The sequence below is a fragment of the Scylla paramamosain genome, unplaced genomic scaffold, assembly GCF_035594125.1.
Source record: "Scylla paramamosain isolate STU-SP2022 unplaced genomic scaffold, ASM3559412v1 Contig6, whole genome shotgun sequence".
Taxonomy (NCBI): domain Eukaryota; kingdom Metazoa; phylum Arthropoda; class Malacostraca; order Decapoda; family Portunidae; genus Scylla; species Scylla paramamosain.
In genome coordinates, this window is record NW_026973671.1 from 1,708,263 (window position 1) to 1,731,446 (window position 23,184).

At 38.9% G+C, this 23,184-nt stretch overlaps 1 protein-coding gene across 5 annotated transcripts in view; it reads right to left on the reverse strand.

Annotated features, from left to right (window-relative positions):
• Nucleotides 1–2,096: 2,096 nt before the first annotated feature.
• Nucleotides 2,097–23,184, reverse strand: part of LOC135096728 (uncharacterized) — a 171,018-nt gene continuing 149,930 nt past the window's right edge. For all 5 annotated transcript variants that reach the window (XR_010264968.1, XR_010264971.1, XM_063998463.1 and 2 more), the window contains one exon: nt 2,097–3,051. Coding sequence is in view for 2 of the 5 variants with exons in the window: in XM_063998463.1 (XP_063854533.1) it covers nt 2,962–3,051 (90 nt within the window). In the remaining 3 variants the exon portion in view is untranslated. The remainder of the gene's footprint in view (nt 3,052–23,184) is intronic.

Consider the following 23,184-nt stretch of genomic DNA (forward strand, 5'->3'; position numbering starts at 1 on the left):
ATATATATATATATATATATATATATATATATATATATATATATATATATATATATATATTTGTTTTCTTTCTTTTTTTTATGTGTGTGTGTGTGTGTGTGTGTGTGTGTGTGTGTGTGTGTGTGTGTGTGTGTGTGTGTGTGTGTGTGTGTTTGTGTGTAAGTAATGTTTATTGGTTTATAATATTAATACAAGAATTACTGTAACATTTTCATTTTGTATCAAATTGTGTTGAACCGCAGCTCGTGCAGACTTGTTTGAGTTGAGCCATTGTCACACAGAGAGCACTCACGCTTTCATGTCAATCATCCTTTTCAAAAACATACATAATCACACACACACACACGCACACACACACTCACACACACACACACACAAGTATACATATACACACACATACACACATACGTATATTTACATATACATTTAAGCATACATACATACATATACACATACATGTACATACACGTACATACGCACGCATACATACATACATACATACGCACACATACACACATACATACATACATACACACAGATACATAAGTAATGTAAGTGGAACATCTGTGGGAAACAAAAATAATTTCAACAAAATAATAATAATAGCATAATGACTTATGGAATTTGCAGAATTTTCGACCCTACTGTTTTTAATTAAAGGAAATAAAAGAGAATGGCGGCTGTCTTGCATTAGAGAAAACAAAAAAATTTTACTCAGACTTTAAAATAATAATTAAATTAATCTTCCAATACTATTTTAAACAGTTTTTAGGATAATGCAAGCATCTCTTCTATTTTATCTATTATTTCGTGGTGTTTTGTACTATTAATTATCAGTTTTTAGTGCAAGAAGTTCAAGAAAAGAGGAAAAAAACAAAAACACTATAGATAAGGACAATATGGTCGCTATTAACATGTATATTTACAAGACTTTTGACCCCATAATTTCCAAGGAGTGAGCGGCGGCCATCTAGGAAACTGAAGTATTAGAGAAAACGTGATATTTTAACGCCAACTAAAGAAAAACTGAATTGATCTAACTATTAATAACTTGTAATATTTTTACGATAGTGTTAACATTTACTGTTATATGAATCGGCTATAATTATTTATTGGCGTTGATATTACGTAAATTACACAATCTTAATCTATGACAACATATATATATAACGAAAAAAAAAAAATAAAAAAATGACGTCTCTCTCAACACACACACACACACATACACACACACACACCTTTATGTACGTATACTGTAGGAAATATTGTATTTTTATTGGTTCCTCTGCAAATACAGTAGAAATGTTGTGTGTGTGCCAGTGGAGCCTTAAACACACCCTTAAAAACACTCGTAACCTCAAGTAGAGCCCTTTAAAACAGAGCAGGTGTGGGTGTTGAAGAGATTACAAGTGTTGTGAATTATATACATTATTTTTAAGCAGCTTGGAAGGTTGCAGTGACGAAAGCTGTTGAAGACTGACAAAAAGACTGACTTGGATATTACTTGTTGTGTAATCTGTCGTAAGTGTAATTAAATAACTCGCCTCGCCAGCTTTGTGGTGTAATTGTCTTTGTAATTGTACGAATTATAGAGGAAATTACTATTACGATTACGGGAGTTTATTATTATTATTATTATTATTATTATTATTATTATTATTATCATTATTATTATTATTATTATTATTATTATTATTTCTGCAAGTTAATGAAAAGTAGTTATTGGAATACATTTGATTATTTATTTGTTTATTTATCTAACTACTTATTTATTTATTTATTTATTTATTTATTTATTTATTTATGTATGTATGTATTGAATTTGTTGGTACAAATTAAAATGATACAAACAATAATGTTCTTTTCCTCCACCTGCCCACAAACTGACACCCACCCACCCAGCCACCCCCAATAGCCCACCAATCCAGCCACACCACCCAAACACATCCACCCACCCATCCACCTCCACCAGCCCACCCATCCACCACCCACTACACCAGATCCACCCACCCACCCACCACACACTCCCTACAGACACACCCACCCAATCTTCCATCAGTGAGTTGTTTGAAAATATTCTTATTATTACTGAGGCTTCAAATGTTCTTATGTACCCGCTACTAATTCAACAATACGCCCACGCACTCTCACACACACGCACTCTCACGCCCACGCACGCCCTCGCACTCTCACGCCCACCTACGCCCACGCACTCTCACGCACACGCACACGCACCCTCACGCACACGCACGCCCACGCACTCTCACGCCCACGCACGCACACGCACTCACGCACTCTCACACACACGCAGTCTCACACCCACGCACTTTCACGCCCACGCACGCACATACACTCTCACGCCCACGCACGCACATGCACTGTCACGCCCATGCACACACACTTTCACGCCCAAGCACGCACACGCACTCACGCAAGCACACACGCACACACACACACACACACACACACACACACACACACACACACACACAGCAATAAATACTATGCTGATTATATTTCCTCTGCAGGGCATCAACCAGAAGTGAGGGTCATGCACCACACACCACCACACACTCCCCAATGCATCTGCCACAAGCAAGGCCACACCACACACCACCACACACTCCCCAATGCATCTGCCACAAGCAAGGCCACACCACACACCACCACACACTCCCCAATGCATCTGCCACAAGCAAGGCCACACCACACACCACCACACACTCCCCAATGCATCTGCCACAAGCAAGGCCACACCACACACCACCACACACTCCCCAATGCATCTGCCACAAGCAAGGCCACACCACACACCACCACACACTCTTTTTCCTTACCATTCACCACAAGTAGGGAAACATTCTCACACACACACACACACACACACACACACACACACACACACACCTGGTGGACCCTCTGCCTCAGGGTCCCACACATCAGTTGAAGCAGTGGCACTCCTCAACTCCCTGGACGCACACCCCCATCCTCTGGTTCTAGCCATTCCAACTCACTTGCTGCATGTTGTTTTCCCTGAGGTTGCAAGATCACCTGTTAAGGAGAGCATGTTGTGTCAGTATATAATGAATGACAACTGGCTACATGGTCTCCTTTGAGTAGTAGTAGTAGTAGTAGTAGTAGTAGTAGTAGTAGCAGTAGAATAGAAGTAATAGCAGCAATAGAAGTAGTAGGAGTAGTAGTAGTAGTAGTAGTAGTAGTAGTAGTAGTAGTAGTAGTAGTAGTAGTAGTAGTAGCTATAGTAGTAGAAGTTGTTGTTGTAATAGTAGTAGTAGATAAATAAATAGACAGAAATAAATAAGTAGTAGTAGTAGTAGTAGTAGTAGTAGCAGTAGAATAGAAGTAATAGCAGCAATAGAAGTAGTAGAAGTAGTAGTAGTGGTGGTAGTAGTAGTAGTAGTAGTAGTAGTAGTAGTAGCTATAGTAGTAGAAGTTGTTGTTGTAATAGTAGTAGTAGATAAATAAATAGACAGAAATAAATGAGTAATAGTAATAGTAGTAGTAGTAGCAGTAGAATAGAAGTAATAGCAGCAATAGAAGTAGTAGAAGTAGTAGTAGTAGTGGTAGTAGTAGTAGTAGTAGTAGTAGTAGTAGTAGTAGTAGTAGTAGTAGTACTTGTGTGTGTGGCTCCCCCAATGACGTCAACCACACCATGACGTGCAAAAAAAAAAAAGGGGGGATTCGTATGTATCAGGCACGATGAGGTGAGAGATCTGACCGCCAGCATGCTCAGGGAGGTGTGCCACGATGTCTCCACTGAACCTGTAGCAAATAATCTAGTCAGCCATAGAAATATCCCATTTTCTCTCATATTCAGGGTACACTAAAACTTACGCGCTTCTCAGAACCAGTAATGTAAACACAAATCACCGCTCCAAGCACTCCGTTTTCTCTTATATGTTTTCAGCCTCCCGTTCTCTTTCTCCTGCACAGATTTTTCGTCTTTCATCTCTTCCTCATTTTTTTATACATACACATTCTGTGCACGCTTTTCGACACATACGTTACACGTCTTTTCTATACATCATATTACTCCTTTCTTCACACAGACATACACACACACATTCACTCTCTTTGTCCATATCTTTATGTAAATCATTTTTTTATGTTCAGTATTTCTTGTGTACATGTTCATGTTTTTGTTGAATAAAGTCAGTCACGACTGGGCCACGGTCGGGGTCGGACGTCACCAAAAGGGCACGCTGTCACGAGAGAGAGGTGGTTGTGAGGTGACCAGTAAGTCACTCCGCCGCCTAAACGCCGCCGCTCTGAGAGAGAGAGAGAAAGCAGGACTATACTTGTGTGCTTTTGCTTCTGTATGTACTCGCACTAACTTGAAAAAAAAAAAAAAATAAATAATGGAAACAAATAAATAACTTACAAGAGAGAAAGAGAAAAATTGGGGAGAGAGAACAGCAAACATATACGAACCAAGCAAAAACAAAGAAAATCAGTCGGGCAGGTGTACAGTACTCAGTAATCAAGGTGTGGATTGTGGCAGCCAGGTAAGACGACCCACTCACAACACGTGGACTACTGAATTACAAAGTGGAGGCATTCCAGACCAGGTGTGTAGGAGACTGAGGTGATGTGGCAGGTGTGTGTGGAATTCAGGTTTATACAAGAGGTCGTATGTGTAAAAGGTGGATGTGTGTAGGTGTGTGTGTTTGTTGTAGAGTAGCAATGACTGAATGGTGGTAAGCTGTTGTCATCATAAGTAACTTCCATGGCTCTTTTGCAGAAGGATGGGTTCATTAAGTCACCGAAACTGTATTGATTGTTGATGTTATTCTAAGGTACTCAAGCAATACAGGTTTTTTTTTTTTTTTTTTTTGTTTTGTTATCAATTTTCTTATTCTCGTCCTTCTTCATTATGAGAAAGCTCTTTTATCGTTTATTTTGCTCTACGCTAGTGTCACTAACACAAACTAGATTAAACTTTATTGAATACAAAAGCACGAAGACTAAATAAATCATAATGAATAAAAAAAAAAAAAAAAACTCTTTAGTTATCTATTATCCTTTAATTTCTTTCACCATCCCTAAATTGCCATTACCTTACTCAAACCAACCTCCCACTATCTATTCCACTCATGACGTGTTTTTTTTTTTTTTTTGTAAAGGGGGTGGGAAATGTCAACCTTCTAAAATTAAACTGCAGTCAAAACGTGGTGAGTCATATGAGTTATCAAAACATGTTCGTCTAAATAAAAAGTTCACTGCATGTCTTTTTTTTCTTTCTGGTCCTGTATTACTTTTTAGTGAAGGGTTTGTTGTGGATAACTTGTCCTGTACATCAGAGAGCAGAGTCACAGAATAATGTCCACCGTAATAAAAAGAGGCAGACTATGAGCGTAAACTATATAAATCTTGCAGCCGCGTTTAATTTTATCGTGTTGTTTATCGTGTTTTGTTGTATTATCGTCCCGCCATATGTCAAGTCTTCACTCACCCAGCAGTCAGGCATGTAACAGGATGGACACCGCGCCTCCACTTGTGGCGTGGGACTCAATAAAATATGCACCAACATCACACGGCCCGTGAATCTGGTGGCTTATACACACACACACACACACACACACACACACACACACACACACACACACATACACGTTCTATTCCGCTTTTTTTTTTTTTTTATCCTTTATACTAAAATATCAAATTAAAAAGATGAGTCAGCCATGCCTTATCTACTTCTCTACTTGTATACTTTTTCTCTTCTCTAATAGTCTACCTTTCTTCAGCTTGACAATATTTCCACGTCTTCACCTACACATCTAGATTACTTATATATATTTTTTGTGAGTGTTTTTTTTCTTTTTTTTTTTAATAGTAACATGTGTAATGACTCAAATATTGTTACTTTTTCTCTCTTTTTATTTTTTACATCACGCTTTGCTATCATGCATATTCGTAAGGTTAACTGGTTCCTGGTGTTCTTGCAAGTAGTGTTTGGAACCACGGAAAGTGTTTGGCAGGATAACTCGTCCCTGCACTCCTCTCTTCAGCTCAGTTTCGTTAAAGACACACCTGATGGTCGTGAGGGGGAGCATGAAGAGAGACCATGGCAAGGAGGGATGTCAGTGAGATTTACGTCTATTTTCACTTCCATTCCCTATATGACTCTCTCTCTCTCTCTCTCTCTCTCTCTCTCTCTCTCTCTCTCTCTCTCTCTCTCTCTCTCTCTCTCTCTCTCTCTCTCTCTCTCTCTCAACTATTTCTTCGGTACAAGGGGAGTGTGAAGGCCCGTCAATATCCTTCAACATGCACACAGCACCGGCTTGTCTCCCGAGGATGTGGTCAGTTATTCACCCAATACCACGGAACTATTGCCACTGCATCGCCAGGGTTACACCTCTATTACCTCTCACTTATACGGCGTTGATTGACCGATCAACCCTGCAAGTGAGGATGGACAGCTGCTTCAGTCAGTTGGCAAGTGTCCACACAAGCCAGCCTGAGAGGGTTTCAGACCAAGGCAGTCTATCGGTCAACACACGGCCGCCACGCTATTTCGAGCCACTCAAGCTACTGCCAGGTACGGAAAGTGGTTTTAAAATGCCTCGCCAAAAGTAAACTCTCCATTCTGGTTTCCAAGGGAGTGTTATCATCGAAGTTCTGGAGTAAAGGTAATCGATTCACTTCCATTAGGCGTGTTTGGCGGGAGTCTGATCTTTAGTACCACGCCTGACGCTGAGGTGAAGACTTCGTAAAATGTTGGTTCTATCTTTATGGCGGAAGTGAAATGCTTTATATTCTCCTATTTTTCATCGTCATCGGAGAAAATTTACTTTTATTCATTCCTTCGTCAGGTATGCTTGCACCAAGAGTACACGTGTAGCACAACTGAGGAGGAATTCCTGCGCCAACAAAATATTTGTCTCGCGTGTGTGAACAACTTGTACTCTGCCCGTGTCAGGGGAAAGAAAAGTACCTGTCGTAACACACCGATTGTTTGGGCTACGAGAAAAAAAAACTTCAGGACTTTTGCCATTTTTCTACTCCTGTACTTACTTTACTTGCCTTTCTTGTTCCTTCCAGTGTTTACAAAGTTAATAAAAGAAAAACAATATCACAGTATATCACATTACAAAGCGAACTTTAAGATGATACACTCATTTTATATTATCACTACTCTGATACAAAGAATTTTACTTTTTTTAACAGACAAATTTCGCAAGATCATTCCTCTCTTACATTTCTTTATCTTATTTCTTTTCCTTTGGTCACATTTGTTTCTTTTGTAGCTCTGACTTTCCTCTCTTCGGCGCGGGTGAAGTGAGTACCCGATGAACAGGTCATCTGTCTTCAGACCTTAACAAAAAGCCAGTGGAGAGAGAGGCCATTCGTCTTTCCTGAGGCAAGTCAGGGTTTCCTTGGATAATGATTTGCTGTGCCTGTGCCGTAATCAAGTAAGAAACGCCGCTAAATATTAAGGCGAAAAATGACCACAGAGATAAAGACAGCTACATGCAGCAGCTTGAGGTAGAGACAGGAGGGACGGCAAGAAAAGGAACACGGAGCGAGGAAGACAGAGAGAGAATGAAGGTAAGGAGAGGGCAGGGCATGACAAGTTAGGGGAAGGGGAAGAAAATAACAAACATCTAAGAGAGTGTGGAAAGTTACTGTGGTGGAAAAAAAGAGAGGTAATGACAAATTAAGGTAAGCAGGTAAAGGAACGAAGAAATAGAGGGTATGGAACATTACTTAGGTAAGAAAAGGGAAGTTTGATATTAGGGGAAAAGGACGAAAAGGAGAGAAGATACTAGGGTCTGCAAAACATTCCCTGGAAGATATAAGAGGACAAAGGGGACAAAAGGAGGAAGATGCAATGGGTAGGACTAGTGGAGGTCATAAATAGCCAGGGAAAAGGACGAAGGGAGATGCAAGAGGGTACAAAAAAAAAATACTTGGGTAGAAAGAGAGGAAAGTATAATAAGCCAGGGAAAGGGGAACGCGGGGACGAGGATGCAATGAGTAGGGATTTGAGAGAGTCTGAAAAGTAAGGGAAGGGACAAAGGGAATAAGATGAGAGGGGTACGAAAAGTCACTGAAGTAGGAGGAGGAGGAGGGAGAGAAGGACAACGAGGAGGGGAAGGAGAGGCCCGGCAGACCTTCCACCCACCAAATTACTCGCTTACGTGGGATGCGTGCGAAAATATTTGCGCGGAAATGCAGTTTCTGGAGGCACGCCCACGGCTCATCAAGGTTAGGCAAACACAAATTCCTCCCTAATGAAGTATTTTTGCGGGGGTCTCTGCCTGCGTAAGTCACTTTCCTGGATATGGATATTTTCTGCCGGGAAGTGCACCACATTATTATTTTTTTTTTTCCTGTTTTTATATTACTTTTGTCACACGAGTTATTTTAGTCAACTTCGTTCTTTTTATCATATGGACTGGTGAGAAAGAAGTTGATAGGTCTCTCTCTCTCTCTCTCTCTCTCTCTCTCTCTCTCTCTCTCTCTCTCTCTCTCTCTCTCTCTCTCTTACCCTCCTATTTTCACCTACAGTCGTTCCTGTTATTTGTTTCAATTTCACTTCACATAATTCAAGTAGCAATAACTTTCATTCGTTTTTTTTTATTTCCTGTCGTTGTTATTATCGTTGTTGTTGTCGTCGTCGTTGTTGTTGTTCATTCGGAGACAATTAACGCAAGGATTTAATCGCATTACGCAGTTTGATTTATGCTCGTAATTGTTTAACAAACGATAAATTTCAACAGTAAATACGAATTCACAAATACTGGATTCTTTGCTGCCACGGAAAAACAGAGTGGCAGAATGAACTGTGTGTGTGTGTGTGTGTGTGTGTGTGTGTGTGTGTGTGTGTGTGTGTGTGTGTGTGCTAAGTGACATGTCGAGGGCTAAGGCTAATAAACTTTGGAGCTCGAGCCCGCCCTTTGCAAGCAACAGCCGCATGATGTGACACAAGACGGGTCGCGAAGGGAGGCGGGGGCATGGACTGCGTGAGGCGGAGCTGGACAGGACAGGAGGGAGACAGGCTGGAAATGAAAAGTCGTTGAGGAAAGGGATGCGAAGAGTAAGGTTCTTTTGGTATGGGGTTGTTTATGAAGGGGTGAGTGTAGGGACGGAGTAAATAAAGTGAGATATGACAAGGATAGATAGATGGATGGATGTGTTAGATGGAATGGAAGCAGAAAGAAGTAAGGATAAACAAGTGTTGAAGTGTTAAGTATGGAGTTGTGGAGTGTGTCAATGAAGAGAAGGTAGATCTGGATGGTGTTAAGTTGGACCGATTGCTACTAAATTGATACGACCTTTGCCTCACGCATCACGCACACAAACATTAAAACAATAAAGGAAGCAAATTCACGGTGTTTTTGATGCAAATGTGCCTCAAAACACAGTATCATTGCCCTGTTTGTCGCTGACGGGCGCCCTTTAGCCCAGTGAATCATTCTATAATGGCATTACTCATATCAAATTCAGTCCACGCATGGCAATATATGACGGACGATGTGTGTGTGTGTGTGTGTGTGTGTGTGTGTGTGTGTGTGTGTGTGTGTGTGTGTTTCGCCTCAGCACTTGGTTCTTACTTATTTTTTTTTTTATTACTTATTCATTATTAGTCGATTTATTGTTACTAATTTATTGATAACTGGAAACAAACAAACATCTGACTCTGCGTACCCTGATGTTTAGCCAACATTAAGTCAGGTCACTTAAGGAATCCAGATGTCCTGAGTTTGGGCTGCCACACCCAGCTAAGCATGGCCCCTATCGTTACCCTCACCCCAAACGTTCCGCGCACTTTGATCAATATAAAATTAAATATAACAATGCCTAACATAGCCATTCTTTTCAGGCCAAATGTGTGTATTATATCTTTTCTTTCTTGTTTCTTGAGTTGAATGACCCCCTTTTTTTAAATTTAACACCATTACAGGGACCTTAAGAAACCTACGTAATGTATTAGAGAAAAAAAATGAGACAATACATTCGTAATCAGCCCAGTTATTCCTTCAAGAAGCGAGTTCTGCGCGTTTACCTGCAGAACTGTATAGCTGGTGAGCCAACTTCCAGCGCGGCCATTGTAAATCATAGACATAAATTTTCGATCAATTTACGTTTAACGGATAAATTCCTCATTTTTTTTAAAGTTAAGTCTCGCGTGATTCTTCCGTATGTTCTCAATCCGGCTGGTGTAATTTTCGGCCATTACTTTAACATTTAGCACCCGGTAGGATTACATGTACGAAAACCTTGCATGTTGCGTTCGTGGAAGAGGAAACGGTGAGCCATCCTATCTTATTGTGCTCTGGCCGTCCCTCCTGCAGGGGGGAGAGAGTCAGTGGCCAGGCACGCGACGAGAACGAGAGAGAGAGAGAGAGAGAGAGAGAGAGAGAGAGAGAGAGAGAGAGAGAGAGAGAGAGAGAGAGAGAGAGAGAGAGAGAGAGAGAGAGAGAGAGAGAGAGAGAGAGAGAGAGAGAGAGAGTATCATGAGAAAGAAGATCCACTAGACCACAGAAGCCTTGCTGCACGTGGGCCAATGAACATATTCACAATAAACACTATCATTACTTCTGGTCAGGACAAATGGAGCGGCAAGAACGTAATGAACTGCGTTGGCTGTGCATGGAGGCAACCACTGGCGGAGGAACGTACCACACACACACACACACACACACACACACACACACAACAATGGCTTTATTTAGACCAGTGTGTGTGTGTGTGTGTGTGTGTGTGTGTGTGTGCTCACCCGCGTAGTTATGATCTCCGGAATACGAAGAAAAAAGGCAACTAACCGCGTGTTGTTTTTCGAGTCAAAATGTTTGTGTTCAGATGCAATAAGACGCGTCCCTTGTAATAGCGGTTTGGTTTCGTTGTTGGTGTTATTGTTGTTGTTGTCGTCGTCGTGGCATTAAGACGAGACCACCTCCATCCTCCATCCCCTCTCTCTCTCTCTCTCTCTCTCTCTCTCTCTCTCTCTCTCTCTGATTGCCGTGTCCATTCAAGTCAATTACATAGTCAGTTCACTCTAACCAGAAGCTTAGGATATTGAAAGTGATGGTTTTTAGTTGGTTTACTTTATTAATAAGAAAAATGGCAGCATATTTGTCTTCCACTACATTACAATCATATAAAAAATTACTAATGGTATAGATTGTATAAATGTTAGTTTTTTTTTTTTTTTTTTTAGTAGCAGCACATGTATATACACAAGGCAACTTGTTTATAAGTGGCTAAAGTTGCCTTTTTTTCACATTTCTTTTGTCATCATTATTTTTGTGGGTTGCACTCACACACTTGATCCTCAATGTGTTCAATTCATAGATTTCATAAGTTACTATTTGTAACTTATGAAATCTATGAAGATTTTTTTTTTATCTTTCAAAATTTTTTCATTTTTTTCTGATTTTCTGATTTCATTTCAATTTAGTTTTTGAGTGGAGTATCTCTCAGTTGTCTCTTCGTTAAAAGATGCAGTTTTGCATTTTTTTTTTAAGATTTTTTACTTTTTTTTTGTCATTTTCAGGATTTTACGCACAATGTTTTTTTTTCATTACGTTGTGTTTTTTTTCTACCTTTTTGTCATCATTTATTATCCGTTATAATTATTTTCTGGGTTTTGACTTTATTTTGTTATTTATATTTCGTTATTTTATTTTATTTTGATTTTTTTTGCCATTTTAATTTTTATTATTTTCTGCTTTTTGCTTTTTCTCATTTTTTTTGTCATTTCCTGGCTTTTTTTTTTTTACTTTTTCTTTATGCTTCTTCATTCACTAAGATTTTTTATTTATTACTATTTTCTTTTAATATTTTTTCTGACTTTTTTACCATTTTTTGGCTTTATTTCTTTTTGTCATTATTTTCTAGCTTTTATACTTTTCTTTGTCACTATTTTCTAGATTTTTAATTATTTGTTATAGAAATTTTCATTTTTTTAACTTTTTATTGATATTGATTATTTTAATGTTTTGTAGTTGTTTTATGTTTTTTGTTACTATTTTTCTTATATTTTCTCTTTTTTGTAATTCCTTTTTCCTTTTTTTCTTTTTTTTCACAATTTTCTGGCTCTTTACTTTTTTATTATTTTTTTTCTTATACTTACAATTTGCTTTTTTTTACCATTTTATTTTCATTATTTTAATCTTTTGTAATTCTTTTATGTTTTTTTTCTTACTCTTCTGCTTATCTTTCTTATTTTATTGTAATTATTTTTTTTTTTACTTTTCTCATGTTTGTTATTATTTTGTCTTCACTTTCTCATTATTTTGTGGAATATTTTTTACATTTTTTGTCATTATTTTCTTCCATTTTCACTCTTATCACTTTTGTCACTTTTTGTCCCTTTTGTCATTTTTTTTTTAATTTTTGTCATATTTTTTACTTTATCAATATTTTATGCTTTTTTACTTTTTTTGTCATTTTCTGCCTTTTTATTTTTTAGTCATTCTGTTCTGGGTTTTTAGTTTTTGTAATTATTTTCACTTTTTTACTTTTTTTCATTATCTTGCGGGTTTTTTCTATTTTTGTCGCTATTTTTCACTTTTTGTCGCTATTTTGTTTAGTTGCCTTTCTTGTCAATATTTTATTTTATTTTTTTACTTTTTTGTCATTATTTATCTTTTTTTTCATTTTTGTCATTTATTTTTTTGTTCTAATTATTTTCTGGATTTCCACTTTTGTCATTTTTTTATTGATGTTTTGTCATTATTTTTTTGGTTTATTTTACTTTTTTGCTATTATTTTCATTTTTTGTCATTATTATTTTTTACTTTTTTTCATTATTATTTTCTTATTATTTTCTTTTTTTACTATTTTCATTTTTTTTTCTTTTTTATTATTATTTTGTATTATTTTCTTTTTTTTACTTTTCTTCATTATTTTTTTATTATTTTCTCTTACTTTTCATTATTATTTTTTTTTACTTTTTTCATTATTATTATTTTTTTAATTTTCATTATTATTTTTTTAACCTTTTATCATTATTATAATTTTTTATATACTTTTTTCATTATTATTTTTACTTTTTTTTCATTTTTTTTGTTTTCTGTTATTTTTTTACTTTTTGTTTTATTATTTTTTTTTTTACTTTTCATCATTATTTTAGAGTTTTTAATTATCCTTACTATTTTTTTTCATTATTTTCAGTTTTTTTTTTTATTTTAGTCAATGGTTTCTTGTCATCATTTTCTGCTTTTATTTTTTTTCACTACTTTCTGGCTTTTTTCAAAATTGTTTTCTCATTATTTTCTGACTTATTTTTTTATCATTATTTTATGGGTTTTTTTTTTTTACTTTGATGTCTTTCTTTCTTTTTTTATATTTTTTCTCACTATTTTTTCATTATTTTTGTTTTTATTATTTTTGTTATTTTCTGGATTTTTTTTTACTTATCTTCCTTTTCCTCATTATTATTATTTTTTTTACTTTTTCGGTATTATTTTCTGTTTCTGGTCACCATTTTTTGGCTTTTTTATATTTTTAATTACTTGCCATAATATTCTGCCTTCTTTACTTCAACACTATTTCCATAATTTTGTAAACTTTTTTTTAGTTTTGGTAATTTTTGTTTCATTTTTATTCACATTTTTTTTTTTATTTTGTCATTATTTTTTTTTACTTTTCCCATTATGATTTTTTTTCTTTTTCTCATCATTTTGTGGCTTCCTCTCAGAATCTAGTTTTTCGGTGGTGAGTCACGTGATTACATCATTAAAAGATACTATTTTTCTTCCTTTTTATTCAATGTTTTCCGTTTTCCAAACGCAGTCTTCTTTCTCAGTGGACTAATAATTAAGTCAGACTTCTTAAGTTACGGTACAGTATTTTGTTTGTTTTTTAATCTCTTTTATCATTATTTTTCCTTACTTCTTGTTTTCTTAATGGAGAGTCACTTAATTAATTTGTTTCCTCGTTAAGATTTTTTTTCTATTTTTTCCTTGTTTTTATTTGTGCCATTGTTCTTTTGTTTCCTCTCACTGTTAATAGCCGTATTTCACCAGTTTTCCTCCCACTATCAATGGCTGTTTCACCAATACTGGATAGAATTTTTCTTTTCTTTGTTTTTTGTCGTTGTTTTGGTTTTCACAATCTTGATCCTCAGCAAGTTAACACTCAAATCGTAGCATTCTAAAATAACTTGTATAAAGATTTCTTTGGTGGATTTTTATTTTTTTTTTATTTTGTCATCGTTTTCTGATTTGCTCTCACTCAAAATATTTAGGCATCTTATTTAATGAAGATACTTTAATTACTTTTTTTTCTATTAATTTCTGGTTTCAACGGCGGATTGACAGTCGATTAATATATTTCATAGGTTATGAGAGCAAAGACTTTCTTGTTACTTTTTTTTTACTTTATCTTTTTTATCTTTTAATTTCTTTTACGTCATTATTTTTCATTTAGTGTCACGAATGTTCTTGTTCCTCGCTGAAGAATCACTCAGTTGTTTCGTTAATAACAGATAGATTAATATTTCTTTTTTTCTTTGCAAATTTTAAGCGCTTTATTTTTTTGTCATTAATTTCTGGATTTCACTCACCACCTTGTTCCTCAGTGGAATCACTTAGTGTTCTTGCTCCTTAATTAATGGATGAAAAACTTCTTTTTGGTCTAATTTCGGGTTTGGATTGACAAGCATGTTCCTCACTAAAGACTCAGTGCTTAGGCTTCTTAATCCATAGTTAGAAAGCTTACTTTGTTTTTGTACTTTTTTTTTCCCCAATTTTCTCGGTTGCACTGACTAAGATGGTCCTCAGTGCGAGTGACTCAGTGTTTAGCGGCTTGCGACCCGTGATGGAGGCTCTGCGCACTAGTCCGCCCTTTCTTCTGTTTCTGTGAACGCAGCCGAGCCTTAAGGGCAGCCACCTCTCGGGCCCATTTCACTCGCGCGGGGCCTGAGGGTGGCGGCTGTGATTCCAGTACCTTCAAATCCAGATCAGGTTTATAATCAGTAGGTAGGCTGTAATGGGTGTCGATCTTACAGCGGACGGATTTCAGATTTATTTTGTTGCAGCGCTTTTTCTTCTCTCCTGACATTTGATTGTTTCTTTTCAGCTGGCGGACATAACGGTAATGGCTACACGAGAACGTCTTCTTTCTTAACTCCAGTTCCTTCTTTACCTTCATTCTCGCCGTCATGTTCTTCACCGGTGTTGGTGGGGAGCCCTTCCACCACCTCCACTTGCTGCTTACATTGGCCATCGCGGTGTTCTTGTGGCGGCAAGTCATTACCTTCTTTTTCAAATGTTGATCCTTCCCTATATTCTTCCGCGTCGTCATTTTTTCCACCGGTGATGTTGTCTTCACATTGCCAAGCGACACACTCTCTCTCTTCTTTCTTAAAAGCATTGCTTTCCGTATCTTCTCTCTCCTTGTACTGTTCTTCACGATGACTTTGGTTAAAGACAAAAGTTTGGTTATAGAGGGAAGGTTAACTTTCTCAATAACGTCTTGTTTCTCAGCTTCCTTCTCAAAATTTTGTCCCTCTTTAATTTCCTTATCTGCATTGTCTTTCTCAGGAGAGGTACTTTTCACATCTTCAACAACCACTTCCTTCTTTCCAGTGTCATGCGCATCATAGTCTTCCGAAACACTAGTCTCCTTTCCTTCAAGAGTATTAGCTTCCTCGCCTTCATGATATTCATCGTCTTTTTCCTGAACTAGCTGCATTTCACTAATTTTTGGTGGTTTCATTTCCTTCTCGGTAACTTTTTGTTTCTCAGTATCTTCTTTCTCTTCCTCATCTGTCTTCTCTGTTTTTGTAGGGACGCTTTCCACATCTTCGGTGTCTCCTTCAGTCTCTTCAGACTCATTTTTATCATATTCTTCCCAAACTGCGCTCTTCTCTTCTGCTGGATTCTTTTCGACACTTTCCGCGTTTTCATTGTGTTTTTCGTGAACTAGCTGTACTTCACTCATTGTTCCTGATTCTTTCTTCATCTCTGTATGATTTTGTTCCTCTGTATCTCCTTTGTCTTTCTTATTAGTCGTATTTTCATCAGCATTATTCTTTGTCTCGCATGGAATGTCTTTCTTGTGTATTTCCTGAACCTGAACGATCTGTTTTTCTTTGTTTGTTTCTTTAGGCTTCACAGACGCCTGCTTATCGCGACGGACGGTACGAGGTGCGCTGCGCTGCTGTTGGCGTGCAGCAGGAGCGTCTTTGTTGAATGACCGCACGTTCTTGGTTTGCATGGGGATTACTGGCGGCAGCTTTACAATTTCTGGAGTTGTTATCATGTTAACGGGTTTATCTTTCTTCTTAAAACTGTTGAACAAGGAAGTCGCGTAGTCGATCTTTACTTGGTTTTCGTCATCCCCGCGTTTAGCGCACTCGCACTTATCGTTCTCTTGTAACGGCTTATTTTTCTGTTTCTCAGCGGCATCGGTCTCGTCGCCGCCTGAAGCCGCTCGGTCCTTTTGAACAATTTTGAAGCTGGTTTCCGTGACATAAAGAACGAACTTTTCTGAATTTCGGTTCTCCATCTCTTGAAGGAAGGTTGCCAGGCGGCCAAAGAGGACAACCTTCTTTCCGCGCCGCTGCTTGATGGAGACCTTGACGGCCGTCTTGCCTGGCGTCCAGTATTCGCGGAAAACCATGCCGTCCATGTACATCACAGTCTCCAGAGACGTGTACTTCTGGAGACTGGGTTCTTCTTTATGCGGTTTGAAAAAGAATTTGGCTACCTTCTTGAAGCGAGGCCCTCGTGGCCAGCAACAGCAGAAGAAAGATTTCGCGTCGGGATCTCCCATGGATACTTTGACAGTGCGTGGGGGGCCGCGGAGAATGTCGCCATTCTCCACGACACACTCCCCACGCATGTATGTGCTGAAGGAGCGTCTACCATCCATCCTGTCTCCTGTCATCTGACAGACTGAATGTCCCACTAGCGTACACTAGTATTTAGGATACCTGAGGTGTTTGGAAAGTGCTTCACACTGGAGAGTTTGGAGTTGTGAAGAGATGCACACAGTGTTGCCGCCTTGCAGAGCACCGTCTTTAGTGTTCACAGGCAGGGAAGCACGTGCACCACGGATAGGGTGTTGGGGCTCGGGAGGTGATCCTGCACTGGCAACTGTGATCGGGCGCGACCAATAGGAAACTTGAGCTGCATTGCAACAGCCAATCACAAACCACCTTTTATTATTATTATTATTATTATTATTATTATTATTATTATTATTATTATTATTATTATTATATAATAATAATAATAATAATAATAATAATAATAATAATAATAATAATAATTATTATTATTATTATTATTATCCCTCCACCTCCATGACTGTTCATCCAAATTATTCTCTACCTGCAAATACCAAACTTGCATCACCTAATCAGGACACGACCCGCTAACTCTTGCCTAACGGGAACCTCGCAGCAGGGGAGGGGGAGAGGAAGGGCAGAGGTTATTACAAGGCCTTGGAAACACACAGGGCGGGTCAGGTTAGGTATTATCTGCGCACACTAAAGTTCACGTGAAGTCAAAGAAGTGTGTGTGTGTGTGTGTGTGTGTGTGTGTGTGTGTGTGTGTGTGTGTGTGTGTGTGTGTGTGTGTGTATGTGTGTGTGTGTGTGTGTGTGAATTTTTTTTTACTATTGTATCGTGTATTTTTAAGCCTCTCTCTCTCTCTCTCTCTCTCTCTCTCTCTCTCTCTCTCTCTCTCTCTCTCTCTCTCTCTCCCTAGCATTTAACGCAAGCGGATTCTCTTGTGTGAAATGTTGTATGGTTGTATGTTACGAGAATTTATTTACACACACACACACACACACACACACACACACACACACACACACAGGAGGCACATATGGCGAGTCAACAACAAATATGCTAAAAAGAACAAAAACAATCATACAAACATTTATATTCGAAAAGGGAAAGCAATACAACTAAAAAAATAAACAATACAAAGATAAATGTACAAAGACACACAGAAAACAGCAATGGAGAGACAACAGGTACGTAGGAGGACAAATTTGTATAGATGGGGAGATAAGAGGGGAGGGGAGAGGACAGGAGAGAAGAGGGGAAGAGAGGAAAGGAAAGGAGAGGAGAGGAGAGGAAAGGAGAGGAGAGGAGAAGAGAGGCTAAGAGAGAAGAGAAGCGAGTTAGGACTGAAGTGAAACGAAGTTAAATAAAATGAGAAGAGGGAGAGAAGAGAAGAAAGGACAAAAAGAGAGATAAAAATTAAAGTTGAAGAGAAATGAGGAGACAAGATAAAGGAAAAGAAATGGAGATGAAAGCAGCATAGGAGAAATGAGAAGAGAAGAGAGGAGAAATAAGAAAAGAAGAAAATACCAGAGAAAAGGAGAAAAAAAATCTGAAATGACGATACGTGAAAGAAGATAAGAGAAGAGACGAGATGATGAAACAAGCATAGGTAAAAATAGCAGAGATAAAGAAAGAGAAACAGAAGAGAACAAAGGACACTTACTATCAACACACACACACACACACACACACACACACACACACACACACACACACACACTTCCCCTTAGCCAGGCGCAGAAGGGCGCGCGATATCAACTTGCCTAACCGGAACCTGAAGCTGCTGCTGTTACCGAGCCGCCGCAGGTGTGATAATGACAGGTGTAGTGGTGAGGGACGCGACACTGGCGAATCATTAGGTGGTGGCGCGGAATATAGCGAGGTAGAGCAGCGGTAACAGTGCTTGAATTCCAGTAAATGGGACGCCAGTGTGTGTGTGTGTGTGTGTGTGTGTGTGTGTGTGTGTGTGTTTAATGGGCCGTGAATAGTATGCATATTACTATTCGTTCGTGTTGATTTGACTTTGTTAATTTGTAATGTGTGTTTCTTGTGTTTCGTGTGAATTCTAATTTGTTGTCGGTATCTATCTATTTATGTATCTACCTATCTATCTATCTATCTATCTATCTATCTATGAATCTGATAGAAAGCATTCATGTGATGAGCAGAGAGAGAGAGAGAGAGAGAGAGAGAGAGAGAGAGAGAGAGAGAGAGAGAGAGAGAGAGAGAGAGAGAGAGACAGAGAGAGAGAGTCTGTCATCCCACATCTGCCTCTCATTCCAAAGTTATCTGCGTAAAGTTCTTTCATTAGGGTTTATTTTACGCCTCCGTGCTCCTTTTTCCTTCCATACAATGCGGCCGTGAAGAGGAGATAGAGAACATGAAGTGGAGGGAAGTCGATGAAGAAGGAAGAATAGAAAAAGTTAGGAGAGGAGAGGAGAGGAGAGAGGATAAGGAGGAGGAGGAAGAGGAGAAAGAGGATAAAGAAGGGAATATGAAGTGGTGTACTAGGAGTGAAGGAGAGAAAAATAAATAAAGAGCGAATAGAAGGTAGATGAAATGATAAAAGGAGGGAAAGGAATGTAATAATGATGAAGTTGATATTGGTGGTTGTGATGGTGATGACGGTAACTTGATAGACACTCGTGGTGGTGGTGTTAATGGTTGTGATGATGTATGTGGTGGTGTATTGCTGTTTGTGGTAGGACTTCAGGTGGTGGTGGTGGTGGTGGTGGTGGTGGTTCTGGTGTTGGTGGATGGTAACTGTTAGGAATAAAGAGACCAGAAATGAAATCCAAATATTTACGAACAATATTGGTACATGAGAGAGAGAGAGAGAGAGAGAGAGAGAGAGAGAGAGAGAGAGAGAGAGAGAGAGAGAGAGAGAGAGAGAGAGAGAGAGAGAGAGAGAGAGAGAGAGAGCTAAAAGTCGAGGATAGGGTGCTATAATTGGCTTTCATTTCACTTCAAACACTCATTTACGCAAGAGTCCGCCAATTAAAGAGGAGTCTCCCGCCACGACGCGTCCGGTGTTCATTATCACTGAGTAAAAACACCGCGTGGCTGGAAATCTATCACCTGTGCACAGTAAAAACACCGCGTGGCTGGAAATCTATCACCTGTGCACTGGAAAGACAAAGGTGCGAAAAAAAAGTGCAAGAACCTGAAATGGAAGCAGTTATCGTACTTACAAATTAATGAAACAAAAAAAGATAAAATAAAAGACTATTCAGTTTCAATAAATGAAATATGAAGTTATGAAAAGAAAATAATAAATGATTGTCTAAAATTATTGCGCTACTTCTATACAAATTAATTAAACAGAAAGGATGAAACAAAAGGACAATTCAGTTTCGGTAATTGGATACGAAGTCATGAAAAGAAAATGGTTAGCGATTGTGTAAACCATTGCTAAGGTAAGTTTACCACACCCCAATACAAATTAATCAAGCTGAGAAGGTAAAACAAAAGACGATTCAGTTTCTGTAAATCACATGTAAAATTCCGAAGAGAAAAAGGAATAAATAATAAAGTAATGATGCCGCTAAGATTGCCCAACTCCAATACAAATTATTCACACAAAAATATAGGAAAAGATTAACTTAAATGTGAAATTCTGAGAAGAAAATTAACAAATGATAGTCTAAAAAATATGGCTGCGTCTGCCCTACCACAACACTTTATAATACATTAATACGGTAAGAAATTATACATGGACTTGAAGGGGAACACTTAAAGAAAGATAGATAGGCAAGGCTTGGATAAAGCACCGAATACAACAATACGTATGGCGTCTCCTCGGTCATCCTTCCAAAACTGCAAGCACTGATGACAACTGCGCAGTTTCATACACGACAAAAATGTTTTCGAATCATTAATCTCTCCTGCATTGCCTGATGAAGGGAGCTGCGGGAAAAACTGTACTGCAATACTTTTACGCATTTTACAATCGCATGTGTTCGGCATTTGAGGAGTACAAATATTGGCACAAAGCCTCTGCGGGGGGTACGTGTATGGATTCAAAAATAGATGCAATTGCAAAAATGTTTGTAAATGGTGAAAAGAGCGCGTTTTCTTTCATGAATATACATATTTCAGACGGAAATATTTTGTAGATACGCTTTTAGTTGAAGGTAAAATCTGAAACTTACTTCAGTAACTGGCACGACTAAGGGATCAACACGCGCCGCATCACTGACAACAGCAGCAGCTATTCCCTCCTGTGACTCCCGGTGGGCCCCAATCCAGACGTCCTTGGCATTCCAAAAAGTGTCGGCAGAATATATGAACAGACCTCGAGGGCTTGTCTTTGGTCTTTAGTTGTCTCTTACGAATAATGAGCATGATCGAACCCCAGGGAGGAGTGGCACTTATACCTCGTGATTCATGTCCTGCACGCGAGCACGGGTTGGCGGCCTGAGGTATGCAGCATTACGTTATGATTGGTCGCACGGAACAATACCTGAATTGATAAGTTGCCTCTCCGCTAATATCTGTGATTATGCGAGGGCAAGCATTATCGAAGGGTTTATTTCTCTTCCCTAGGTTGTTCTACAGTGTCTGTCACGCAACAGCAAGGCACGGCAAGGCACATAGACGGACTGAGTCTCCTGTTCTTTGTCATGTGGCACATATATCGACAACGCCAAGCGGTGCTGAGCGAAGAGTTTTTATCCTAACTCAGCACCGTAGCTTCCCCGTGTGTACAGCCCCGAGACTAACACCTCTAAGAAGCTACGAACTGGACGCCAATTGCTGGAAATCCGTCGACAAGTTAACAGGCCAAAGTCTCGTTCGTTATCTAAATTAACCACATAAATCGTTCCACTAACTAGAAACAGCCATGCACCACCCAACGAATCGAGGAAGAGCTCTCAATCTGTTAGGGCCTGGCGAGGCTCTTCCTGGGTCTGTGAGGTGAATGCAGCCCACTGGCCGCCCGAGTTACGTCCACACTGGAAGAATGGAACAGCAGCTGGTGCCGTCTTTAGTTATTACAGTGATTATACCCCCTGCGGCTACCCGAGTTACGTCCACAGAGGATGCATGGAGCAGCAGCTGGTGGCATATATAGTTATTACAGTGATTACACCCCCTGTGGAAGAATGAAGCCGCAGCTGGAGGTGTTTATAATTATTCTCTTTAAGGCAGGAATCCTCGCTCCCTCCTGACTGATAGAGGAACGACTGCGCTGAATATCTTAATGCACCTAAGGAAATTATGGGGATTTCAAGAAAATTTTAAAAATTCACGTTTGCGTGGCGTGTGCACATAAACACACACACACACACACACACGAGCAAGCACAGCAAGCACAGCCCAGCATACACGAACAGTCTCCCGCCGGCGGAACATGCAATCATCACGAGCGGACGGAGAGCAAAACCCCTTCCCTCCCCGCCTCGCCACGCCGTTTTTAAATACCCATCTGAATGTACATCACACCGGCAGCAGGACGCGCCAATATTCATGGCTACTGCAGTGACGGAGAGGCGTGCACCACCTCACGGAGACTGCGCCGCCACGACAACTGAATAAATAAGCAAATAAATATATACTCGTACATAGATAATGAGACCTTGAGATTACGTATATAAATGCATAGTTTCCACCTGTTATCTTTATCTGTTCTTAGAGACGTAATATGCTCACTCATTTTTTATTCTTTATGATGTTTTTATTTATTTTTTTTAGACAGACACATATTCTCTCTCTCTCTCTCTCTCTCTCTCTCTCTCTCTCTCTCTCTCTCTCTCTCTCTCTCTCTCTCTCTTGCCCTCCCAATTCAATGATTTAATTTGAGCCAGGCCAAAATATCTCTCACAACAATTGCTGACAGACAGTTTTAGTTGATAGGTCCTGGCGGTCTCTGCTTCATACTTCCATAATTTTCTATTACCCAGCAGCCTCCTACCTGCCCTCCTCTCCCAGCTGGAAGTGACGCGAGTATTGTAGAATCAGTTCACAGAAGTCGCGGTGCCTTTCATTCAAGTAACTGTGCATTCTGTCCTCGTGGAAGTTGTAATATCATCCGTGTCTTGCCTTTATGTTTTCTGTTATTTTTCTTGTTATTTTTCACTTGTTCCTGTCTCATATTTCTTTTTTTCTATCTTAGCCACGTTTTCCTCTCTCTGGTCTTCGTCTGGTCATCTTTTTCTTAGGTTGTCTAGTGTCCGTCTTCTGCTTTTCATTCTCTTCTTTGTTTTATTTATAGTCCTCCTCCTCCTTATGTTTGGGTTTTGTATGGTTGTCTTCTTGTTCTTTGTTAAGTTGTGTTCCTTCTTGGGTCCTCGTCCTTCATCTTCGCCATGTTTATTATCTTTCTCCTCCTGTTTAAGTTTCGTCTGGTTTTCCTCTTGTTCCTTGGTTACTAATTTTCGTCTCCTACCTTTCATTCTCCTGTGCTTTATTTAGTC